Raw genomic sequence first — 12,091 nt, 5'->3', positions numbered from 1 at the left:
GCGAGTAAATGGTTTTTGAAAAAAAAATTTGCTAAATGAACTAACCCAAACTTCCACATAGCTTTAGACGGTTGTTTTCTGGTGTTAGATGAACGAGTATTCACCATTGTTGCTCAGTATAGATGGCAGTCGAAGCGGATAACGATAGATGGCAGTCGAAGCGGATAACGATAGAATGTTTTTGGAGTTTCTGGATTTTTTTTCTAGTAATGAATCGTCCTCTTTAATCTCCCAACTCTCTCACACATTCAAAATAGGTGGGATATGAAGAATATTTTTGTAGTAGATTTTTTAGATCCCACCATTCTTAGGAGTAAATTTTAGGTATTCATGCTCGTAGGATATCACAAAAATCGCCTCCCAAATTACCCGTACAATGACCCAAAATGAAAGAGATATTGGTCTCTCAAATCATTAACTTCCAAAATTTGGTATTTTTTACGAACTTTAATAATGATCTAAAATATCACAAATTTTACCTTTTATTTGCTATTTACCATGGCAGATCAATCACCATATCCGACCAATTTTAGTGCATTTTTTATCCTACTTAGCACTACTAAATCAATGTAACGAACTTAAAAAATAACTAAAATATTATAAACATTTCACGGTTGTCCACGTATAATAAGATTTTTGCCGATGATATCTTATTTGGTCTGGGTTGGAAGTAATAAATATAAAGTTTTATTTAAAGTTTGTAATAAATTACAAAAATTTGATCAATGTTCATTATTTTAGGGATCAATATCCACAAATGTAATTATAATGCTATATGGTTGATAGATTTTGGGGCGTTTATTTTATGGACCCAATTGATCATATTTGACCCTGGTTTTATATCACAACCCTGTGTAGTAGTATTTGGGAGAAATTTATAACCAAACATACAAGGTTCTATTTTGAGTGCAATATGTTGATATCTGAAATCAACTTGTGCAAATTCTTATATGACGCCCCTCCCTCGGAAATGCTATCCCTGGCATCACGAGCTATCTGAGCAGTTGATCTCGATATCCTCTCCTTTTCACCCTCCATCAAATCCCTCGCCACCTTCTCCACAACCGACCGATCACACAAGCGGTTCATATCCAACCCCAACCCCCACACCTCACTCACACACCTCCCATTCACTTGTTGCTCCGCCACCAAGGGCCGACAAATCATCGGCTTCCCTGCCCAAACACTCTCCAGAATCGAGTTCCACCCACAGTGCGTCAGAAACCCTCCCACCGCATCATGGGCCAGAATCTCCTCCTGCGGGGCCCAGCCTACAATCCGGCCCCGCTCTGATCTCAAATCATCAGGAACTGTACCCGGCCCGTTTTCATCCCGTATTAAATCAGGACGTATGGCCCACAGGAAAGGAATCTCACTATTCACCAATCCGTGCCAAAACTCCACCAATTCGTCACGGGACAGCGATGCAACGCTGCCGAAGCTGACGTATAAGACCGATCTGGACGGCTGGGAATCGAGCCACTGGATGCATGATTTGTCGAACTGGAGCGGAGTGGGAGAGTCGTGCTGCGCGGGAGAGCGGAGGGGGCCGATTGTGTAAACTGTGGGGAAGATGGAGTGGAGGCGGGAGATGAATGGCGCTTCGAGGGAGTCGAAGGTGTTGAGAATGAGAGCGGAGGCGTTGCGCATTTTGGAGGCTTGATTGATGAAGAATTGGAGAATTTGGTGGTGCGGTTCTAATCTGCATATGCTGGGAAGATCGCGGCGTCGCAGGATTTTCTCCAGACCGGGAATGCAACACACTTGTCTCTCCAGCTCTTCACTTTCTGTTCCTGCAACCAATTTTTCTACCAAATTAGTATTCCCTCTGTTTTCTACTTTATGCTTTAATCATTCTCAGTATTATTATTTTGAACTAATTAACTTTTTTCTATTAGCAAATGGATACAATTTTATAGATTGAATCATGATAAATTCGAACGGACTATCTATCTATCTATACATATATAAAAGACGAGTTTTAGGATGTTTTGAATAATTATTTTATGCAAAGGATGTAAATGCAATTAAGAAAAATTATTAAATGGTCTTTCATTTTGAACCCATTTAATTTATGTATTTGTCATTATTTTTATGTATTGCTTAAATGATTTTGGCTAAACAATATGGCGTGCGAGTTTTAAAATAAATTTGTGAATGTTATACGCAATATGGTTTCTTCATATGTTTGACTTTACTATCATATTATATTATATTTATATTTATATTTATTATCATCATATAAATGGTTACACTAATTAATGTTTGACTTTACTATCATATTATATTATATTTATATTTATATTTATTATCATCATATAAATGGTTACACTAATTAAGGAGTAATATAATATTTATTAACATTATCATAGGTTTGTGTTAAAATGACAACTCCTCTTAAAATGACACCGTGACACCACTTATACAACAATATTATAAACGCTACAAAGCAATATTACAAACACTACACAGCAATATAGATTGTTGTATAGTGCATCGGATATTGCTGGATAAAGAGCAACGAATTGCTAGCCGTCTTTTTCAGATTTTTTTTTTTTTGCCACGTGGACAGCTTATTATTCGTCCACATGTACAAATGATTAGCTAGGAATGGTGGTATGGTGTTATTTTAAGGGGTGGTGGCACCCTAACATGCCCCCATTATCATATTTATATTTATATTTATATTTATATTTATATTTATTATCATTATAAGCAATTTATAAATGGTTACACTAATTAAGGAGTAATATTATAAGTGCTAATATAATTTCATCACAATAAAAAAACAGTTGAACGGTTACAATTAATATTAAATAATATAATAAATATATACTCCACAAATCAGCCGTTACTGTTAGCTGATTAGAAGAGTTGTATAGTATAATAATAGTATATTTTATTAATTATTAATTATTAATGGAATAAAGTCAAACATTGTTTAGTCCACAAATTATTAGTATTACATAATTAATGGAATTAGCGTTACACTAATTTGTAACCGCCGCATCATTAGAAACGTACTAAAAATTATTGAATAGATTCTTTATATATTTTGGACCCTTATTACTCACATTCTCATTGCTTCTCCCGTTAAACTTCTCAGTACAATTTGTAATTTGTAATCTGCAATCTAGCATAACTTCATCAATCATCAAAGTTCTATGTGTTTTTTGTTTTGAAATGACCAAACTCGGAGACAAGTCAAATGTCGCCAGCTTGGAATGCATTTTCCAGGACCGCATGGTAGGTGTTTTGTCACTTCTTATCTTATCAGTTTCTAACTTTGTTTTGTTATATCACAGTGTATTTCATTCTTTTATATGATTCTGATGGATCTTGCTATAACGCAGGATATTAAGAAGTTCAATATTGTCGGGATGTTGCCAGCGTATATAGGAGAAACGATGAAACTTAAAACGTTTTTAGTAGAATATTTTATGCGTGATTGAATTTGTTGTTCATACCTATTTTAATTTGAAAATTGTACACACTCTTTGAGTTAGGTATCATGAGATCTTTAGACTGATTTCGAGATTACTCATATTTGTTAGGATCCTATTTTAGAATATTGGTGATGCTTTATGTATATGTTTTTGGATATTATTAAATTAAAGTCAAGAAATTCAAATGTGTTATAAAGTTAATATTTATTACTCCCTCCGTTCAACAAAAATATGCACTTTTGGTTAGATATGAGTTTTAATCCACAATTGATCAAGTAAGAGAGTGATAAAAAGAAAAAGTTAATAAAGTATTATTAGTGGAGAATGAGTCTCATCTTATTAGAAGAAATTTAAAATTAAAAAGTGTATATTCTTGTGAGACAGAAGAAGTAGTACATTTTTTATGCAATTTCTCATTCAGCAATAATTTATCATAAGCGGTTCGAACCTTTTGACATCTTAATTAAATATGTGTATAGATTTCTAAAGTTACTTTATTTATGTTTTTGGAATTGAATTTAAATTGTGTTTGGTTGATTTCTAAAGTTGCGTTATTAGGTTTTTGGAATTGTACATTTAAATTGGTTTATATATTTGTGATTTTTAATCCTTAAATAATTTAATAATATCTGCTTTTAAGTAATTAATTCAAAATATGAATTCACAATGATGAAATTAGTCGAGTCGCACATCGCACGGGTGTGATACTAGTAAATATATAAAAGTGGAGTTTTGGTAAAAATAACAAAAATGCCATTATGAATAATGACATTTTTAATTCATGTAATAATTGACGGAAGTGGATTATAGGAGTTTTATTTGGAGTAGTGGCTATTGATTACAATTGGAAGTGGACCTTTTATTTTAGTGGGAGTACTATAAATATATAAAAGTGGAGTTTTGGTAAAAATAACAAAAATGCCATTATCTATAAAAATATAAAAGTGGAGTTTTGGTAAAAATAACAAAAATGCCATTATGAATAATGGCATTTTTAATTCATGTAGTAATTGACGGAAGTGGATTATAGGAGTTTTATTTGGAGTGGTGGCTATTGATTACAATTGGAAGTGGACCTTTTATTTTAGTAGGAGTAGTGTCTGTTAATTAGTCATGGAATATGGTAGGACGGTTAAACACTTGTCCATAAAAGGGACTATAATTTGATTTAGTTTGTTTCAATTGTTAACTTTGTCGAGTTGTTCATTCTTCATTTTCCATGATAGGTAATCAAAATTACTGCTGTTGAATTTTGACAAAAACTTCAAAGTGAATTAATTAGTTGAATTTTGACAAAAACTTCAAAGTGAATTAATTAGTAGTTGCATTGTTGGTTGCGTTAATTTTCATGCCTTTCGGTCACTAATTTTCATGCCTTTCAGTCACTAATTGTGTTTGGTCATTTTCTTTGTGTTTTTTCTTTTCTTCTCTTATATGTCTGTGCTTTTTAATTATGTATGTGTTTTCTTTCAAGGATTCTACTTCCAGCACAATTGATATGACACCAGAAGAAAGAAAAGAGCAACAGAAAAGGGAGGAAGCTTTGCACGCCAACAGTCTTCGTATTCCTCAAAGGTATGATTTGTTCTGTCATCTAAATTTGTTTTGTTGTCCTTTGATTGTGCCCGGTTTAATGCAAAAATGTCTTATCCAGACCACCATGGAATGCTAAAATGTATGCAGACGAGGATGTCTCTTCCTTGAGAAGAATCACCCCAGACACGCAAAAAGGCAGATCAGATGAGGCAGCTGGAGAGGTTCAATGTTGCAGGTGGTGAGGTTGCGATCGATGATGGGCTCGACATTAGGGGTGGCCGAAGGTGACGACCTTCTCAGCCAGGGAGAAGATGGTGACACCGATCTCCACTCCACAATGGGTGCAGAGCTCGCTGGCCTGCTTGAAGAAGCTGACTTGGTGGTGGTTTTTGTTCCCCATGCTAGGCTTCTTTGCCATGGTGTGTTGTTGGTTTTGTTATGAGAGATAGTGGGAGGTTTGTGTTGATTTTTTTTAGAGAATGGAAGAACATATACATGATTGTGGGATGGAGAGCTGGAAATTTGGATATAATGATTTTGATTATTGTGTGGATTTTGTTTTTCTGGTGAGTTTGTGTTTTAGTTTTCGTTATTGAATGTTGATTAATTGATCAATCGTTGTTTTGGAATTTGGAGGACAACGTAAAATTATTAATATGCAAATTCAATATACTAACAAATACGTGTATAATATTAGCGAAATAATAAATTAAATATAAAATTTCATCAAAATTTTATCACAACAAATTGGTGAAACATGTAATGGGATTGAGAAATGTATAAAAGTGGTGATTTAATTACCTACTTTTATAACTTATGAGATGAACCAAAAATCAATTAAGAAATTATGATTTAATTGACTAATCATAAAATAGATATAAATAATTTAATTAAACTATCATAATGTTAGTAATAATATGTATGTATATTTTTGCCAAAATCACGAATCAATATATTTGTGTGTTTTTTTTTTCTTTGTTTAATTTTATATATTTTTAATAATTATTTTTTATTTTATATATTTATGATTTCAGATTTCATATAATGATATTTTTATTAATTTAAAAATTATTTTACATTATAAAATAAGTTGAAATAAAAGAAAATGGGTCGTGCATCGCACGTGGGTGATACTAGTTGTTATTAATAGTGGACTCACACCAGTCAATCCACAATTTAATTACTAAAATTCACTTGTCATCATCGGAGCACATCTTCCATGTATGAATCAGGGTGTATGTGAACAAATTATTATGCTAAATGAAGGTAGCATTTGCAACTTCAAACACTAATGAACCCAAAAGAATACATCAACTCTTCGAACCATTAAGAAAGAAAATTAAACTTGAAAACTGGAAGTATATCATATAACCTCATTCCTATAAAAATATAGATATAGACTTTTTATTTTAATCTGTTCCATAAAAATAATCTAGTTTTATTTTTGGTGATTTCTTTTTGCCTAATGAGGTAGACATATTTCTCCATTAATAATACTCCAATTATTTTGTCTTTCTATTTCTCTATTATTTTGTAAATTATACATTAAAATTGTGTCATTTTAATAGTCTATATTTTATCGGACAAAGGAGTATTTCAACATAAACCAAACTAAGCATTTTGATGTATACTGTGATTGATTTGCTAAGAAAAAATAAACTAAATCCAATTAGTGCAATAATAGGAGACAAAATAGATTCAAATGATGTGAAAAGGAAAGAACAATGTGAATTTAAAATTACCTGAAACAACAGGAATTTCACCCTCTTGGATGAGGTTCTCGAGGTGAAAGTAAGTCCAAGTCGAAGTAGCACTGTAAGTCCTAAAAGCAATCGCCGGAATCCCGAGCTCCACCGCCACGTCGATGGCAAACGACATGATCCCATCGGCAATAATACAGGTCGGCGCGTGAGTCATAGACGCGATCAAGTCTTTGAAAATCGGTTTGCAGGCGGTGCTGGTGGAGATCAATAGATCCAGAATAGAAAGACCGCTTCGTGGATGATCCGGCGGCAGTCCGTCGGGGATGGAGAGAAAATTGATCCCAGCCCCAGGGCTGCGGCGGCGGAGAAGGAGCTGCTGGTGGGTCTGCTCATTGTTTACCAAGGAGATGGTGAAGCCGGCTCGGCTCAGATGCTCGGCTAACATCAGCATCGGCTTGATGTGGCCCACAGCTGGGAACGGAAGGATCACCACATGAGGAGCTACACCATCCATTGCACAAGATATCATTTACTATTGATTATTCGTTTTTCTAGACAAACATAAATTATATTCCTAATAAGCCCCCTTCTTTAGATATGACGTGATATGATATCATAATGATATAATACTTCCTTTGTCGTTTATAATTTTTATACCATTTCACCTTCCATGAATTTCGAGAGATGTAATAAAAATATACTTAAATTATGCGTTTTGCATGCCTTTATCTAAAATTTAAAAATACAGTGGACAATCCTTAAACTAAGGTGTAATCAAATTTATGGTACTTTTTCACTATACATCACACTCAAAATGCCTCCAAGGCATGAAGAGCATTTTTAGACTTTCATATCTATGTACTAGATTTGATATTTTCTTTATCTCTCTAGTACTAAATATGATATTTTATTATAGTTTGAGTACCTAAAATGATATTATTCACTTCCCTTTTTCAATCACTTTTTATCATACATTCTTTCTCTGGCCTTCTCTAAAACTTGTAGAAAGTATAAAATAAAAATAAAAAGAAGTATGAAATTCTTAAATATATTAATTATATAAATTAAAATTATATATTTAATTATTAAAATAATTTGTGGCTAAAATGCTGCCCGTTGATACCAAATTCTTGTTCATGTAATTGTAAATGCCTTCTTTTTATCCTTATAAGTTATAAGTATATTACTCCTAGTGTATACTTATATTAACCATCATTTTTATTTAGTGTGAATTTGCAAAGAAATGTTTGTGAAATATTTGTGCATTTTGAATTGAAAGATAACATAATCTATATGCCCAATTTATATTAAGCGTGGAGTAGTACTTAGCAATGATTTCCTAATTTTTCGTTTTTGTGGTTTGATTTTTATTTTTTGGACATTATATTAGAATAAATTTATGTGCCACTAAATTGCAGTGACAAATTTTAACTCTGCTGATCTTGCAAAGAGTTTAGAAACGGGACCCACTTGACCGACACCAAACCCCGACCCCTCCTTATACTGCCCAACTCCGACCAGTCTCCGCCCCAGAGCAAGCCCTGAACTCCAACCGTAGTTTCAAGAATCCAGCGTTGCCGCCGCAGCCGCTGTTCACTGAAATCGAAATTGAATTAGGAAGGAAAAGATAAAGAATAGGGCTTTATTTGTTTTGGGCCATCTATATTGTTGTTGGACTGCTATATTTTTGGCATTTTGGGTTATAATAAACTAAATTAACTAATGGTGCTCTTGGCTTAATTAGCCCAATTTTCAAATCAATAATATCGCCTAGAGTAGAGTTCCAACAACTTCTCTTGAGAGAATATTTTCTTCTAATGAAACTTATTAAAACAGATTTGTTGCAAAATAGTAAATGAGACAATGGATAAATGATTAGTTGTATACGTCGAAAGAGAATTTTAAAAAAAATTGGAAACGAGACTATATTTTGGCAATTTCAAAACATGGCTACCTGTTGGAAAATATTTACTCCTATCATCTAGTGAGTCAGTAAAAATTGTACAAACATTCCATATAAGATTAAATATGTTAATATTTTTTTTAAAAAAAATTCAGCCCGACTTAACATAAATCCTGGTTCCGCACTGACGGGACCAATGTATAGACGTATATATATAAGCATTTATGCAAAGTCACAGAAGTGAACAATGTTTGTGATTAAAAAAGTTCAACCATCAATTTCTCTTAGAAACATTGATGTTTCATTCTTGCATGAAATTTCAGTTGTAGATCATCTCTTCAAAACATGTTTCAATATTCTTGCATGAAATTTTAGTTGTCCCACATCGAAGGTGGAATGGATGAATGGTTGAGTTTGTGTAAGAAATATAGGGTGAATGAATGATAGATTATTACTCCGTATTGGGTAATGAAAAGGTTATTAATGGGTATTGCTAGTCTATTCGGTATTCTTGCTCGGGTAACGGTTATACACCTATACTTGACACCCGATATTTTCGTGCATAGAGTACCCGTTCCCAAACCTGTTCCCAATTTTTTTAGGTAATGGGTATCCAATACATGGTGGGTATTGGGTGGGGTTCACAGAATGTTAAGAGTGTTCCTCTCAACGTGATGCCGGAGTTGGTAAAGTAGAAGTCCCGGGAGGTGAAATCCCGTCGACAACTAGGGTTTGCAAGAAAACGTAAAAAAAACAAAGTAGGCGAAATCTCAGATGATCTTATTATTGATTTAAGCGCCTATTTATAATCTAAGGAACCTAGGGTTTGTTCGACTTACGGCCCGGGAAAGAACCAACAAAGAAAACCCGGAACGGAGCTTATAAATTGCTCGACTCAAAAGTTCATAAATAATAATAAAAGAAAAATGATAATTAATAAAATCAAAACAAGTAAACAAAAAATAATACTAAAATATTCTCTTCTCCTTGCCGCCTTATTTGGAGACAAAGTCACCAAATCTCACCGGCGGCCTCGTCCTTCTCCTCGGCTTCCCTTGCTTGATCGCCGCTCTTGGCGAAGGTCTTCCACGTTCCACCGTTTCATAATTCACCTCCTCAGCATGCTGCTCATCTATCTCCTCTTCCTCCATTGCTGCATGTTGTTGCACTGCCCGGACCGGAGGAACAAACGCATCAACTCCCCCCGGATAAGATGATTCTTGTCCTCAAGGATCAAGGTCGGAAATCGACGCCGAACCACCGACAACGGCTCCCACGTCGGAGTCTCGCCACTGTCATCATCCCACTGCAATAAAGCCTCCTCCATTGGCTCACCATCCCGCCAAACCGTGCGATTATCTACCCATTTCAACGGCCTTGAGATTGGACGGCCCCACGCGAACAGGGGAGGTAGCGTCGTGGCACTCGGTGATATCCCTTGCACAAACGGTCGAAGCAAACTGACATGAAACATATCATGCACTCGACTACCCTCCGGCAAGCGGAGACGATAAGCCACCTGACCAATACGCTCCAACACCTCGTACGGCCCGAAGAAACGCCGCGCTAACTTAGATGAAAGCGGTTTTGCCACCGAATACTGCCGATATTGTTGCAACTTTAACAACACCATATCGCCTATCCCAAATTCAACATGGCGACGATGCTTATTGGCAGACGCCCGCATGCGCTGCTGCGCCTTCTCCAGATTTGCGCGCAGAGTGACAATCAGCTCACCACGCTGCCGGATCAGAGATGCCACACCCCCTGGGGTCGACTTCGACGATTCTGCCGCCACAAGTGGGAGAGGGTCACGGCCATACAAAGCCTTGAACGGCGAAGTTCCAAGCCCCTCGTGATAAAAACAATTCAACGACAACTCAGCCCAAGGCAAGAAATTCACCCACTTATTTGGTTTGTCCGCTACAAACGCCCTCAAATATTGCTCGAGCCCCCTGTTCCGCACCTCTGTTTGTCCGTCTGACTGAGGATGGTATGCAGTTGTGAAGTGCAATTTGGTGCCGCTCAAACGCAGTATTTCCTCCCATACATCATTCAAGAACACCGAGTCCATGTCAGATACCAAGGTCTTTGGAAAACCATGATGCTTTACCACGGTCTCTATGAAACGGTTCGCCACTCGCAAAGCATTGAAGTGTGGCGGTAAGGGCGCGAAATGCGCATACTTTGTCAACCTATCAACCACCACCATAATAGTCGTGAAGCCCCTGGACTGGGGAAGACTCGTCACAAAGTCCATCAAAACATCCTCCCAAACCTGAGAAGGAATAGGAAGAGGCTGCAGCAACCCCGCAGGCTTTTGTGTCAAATACTTCGTCGTCTGACACTCTAAGCAAGCTTCCACATACTTCATAACATCTTGCCGCAGGTTTTTCCAGTAAAATTGTGCCGCAATTCGACGAAACGTTCGTTCCACGCTTGCGGTGTCGAATGATGCTCGTAAAGCAACGGCAGCTTGGCTGCGGACAATTCACCTACATAAACCAGACCCCCCACAAAGGAGAAGTTATCCCCAGCTTTGCCATCTGCAATCAACGCTCGAATCTCAGCCAGCTCTTCCAACGAGTCTGTTTCTGCCATAAGTATTTCAAGAATATCTGGCACAGGGTGAGCAACGAGCTCAAGCAGCGCCGTATCAGCCTGCGCTTGTTCCGCCTGCCCCACATCCGGCTCCATATCCCTGCGCGATAGCGCATCTGCCACTCTGTTGGAAGCCCCAGTTTTGAACTCAATGCGAAATTTGTAGCCCATTAATTTTCTTGCATAGAACTGCTGGTCAGGAGTTTGGATTATTTGTTGTAGAAACTCCTTCAAACTCTTTTGATCGCTTCGGATCACAAACTCATGCCCCAACAAGTATTGGCGCCACTTCTGAACCGCCTCCACAATCGCGTACAACTCTTTATGGTACGTAGACGACACCCTTCATCGCGGCCCCAATTTTTTGCTAAAGTACGCCAAAGGATGGCCTTCTTGAAGGAGAACAGCGCCCACACCAAAATCAGATGCATCCGTCTCGAGATTAAAAAATTTAGAAAAATCCGGCAGGCGTAATATAGGAGCCGACGTCATCGCGGCTTTCAGCGCCACAAAACTGTCCTCTGCCACGGTGGACCATACGAAGGCATCCTTCTTAAGCAACTCAGTTAAAGGACCTGCAATGGACGCATAATTGGCGATAAATCGCCTATAATAACCTGTAAGACCCAAGAACCCCCGCAACTGTTTTATAGAGGTCGGGATAGCCCACGCGACCATTGCCGCAATCTTCTCCGGATCGGCCCTCAGCTCCCCCGCTGAAATCAAATACCTCAAATACTCCACCGATGTACTGCAGAAAACGCATTTGGACATCTTTACAAAAAACTGATTAGCCTTAAGGATCGTAAGTACCTCATGCAGGTGACGCACATGGGACTCCAGTGTTGGGCTGTAAACCAGAATATCATCAAAAAAGACGATAACAAAGAGCCGCAGTAAAG

General features: G+C 36.9%; 1 protein-coding gene across 1 annotated transcript; it reads right to left on the bottom strand.

Annotated features, from left to right (window-relative positions):
- Positions 1-779: 779 nt before the first annotated feature.
- On the bottom strand, positions 780-7,233 carry LOC125219368 (7-deoxyloganetic acid glucosyltransferase-like). The gene is made up of 2 exons (XM_048121332.1): positions 6,725-7,233; positions 780-1,793 (listed from the first exon to the last, which is right to left on the bottom strand). The coding sequence occupies exons 1-2, from the start codon at positions 7,212-7,214 to the stop codon at positions 898-900; spliced, it is 1,386 nt and encodes a 461-aa protein (XP_047977289.1). The 5' UTR covers positions 7,215-7,233; the 3' UTR covers positions 780-897.
- Between the last annotated feature and the right edge of the window lie 4,858 nt (positions 7,234-12,091).

The sequence above is a fragment of the Salvia hispanica genome, chromosome 4 (genome assembly GCF_023119035.1).
Source record: "Salvia hispanica cultivar TCC Black 2014 chromosome 4, UniMelb_Shisp_WGS_1.0, whole genome shotgun sequence".
NCBI lineage: Eukaryota > Viridiplantae > Streptophyta > Magnoliopsida > Lamiales > Lamiaceae > Salvia > Salvia hispanica.
The sequence above is the reverse complement of the archived record's forward strand: the minus strand, read 5'-3'. Positions and strand labels throughout refer to the sequence as shown.

Excerpts from the sequence above, each read along its gene's own strand:
- LOC125219368 (XM_048121332.1), bottom strand. The coding sequence starts at position 7,214 with ATGATATCTTGTGCAATGGATGGTGTAGCTCCTCATGTGGTGATCCTT. Across the intron at positions 1,794-6,724 it reads TGAAATTCCTGTTGTTTCAG|GAACAGAAAGTGAAGAGCTG; the intron begins GTAATTTTAAAT and ends AATTGGTTGCAG.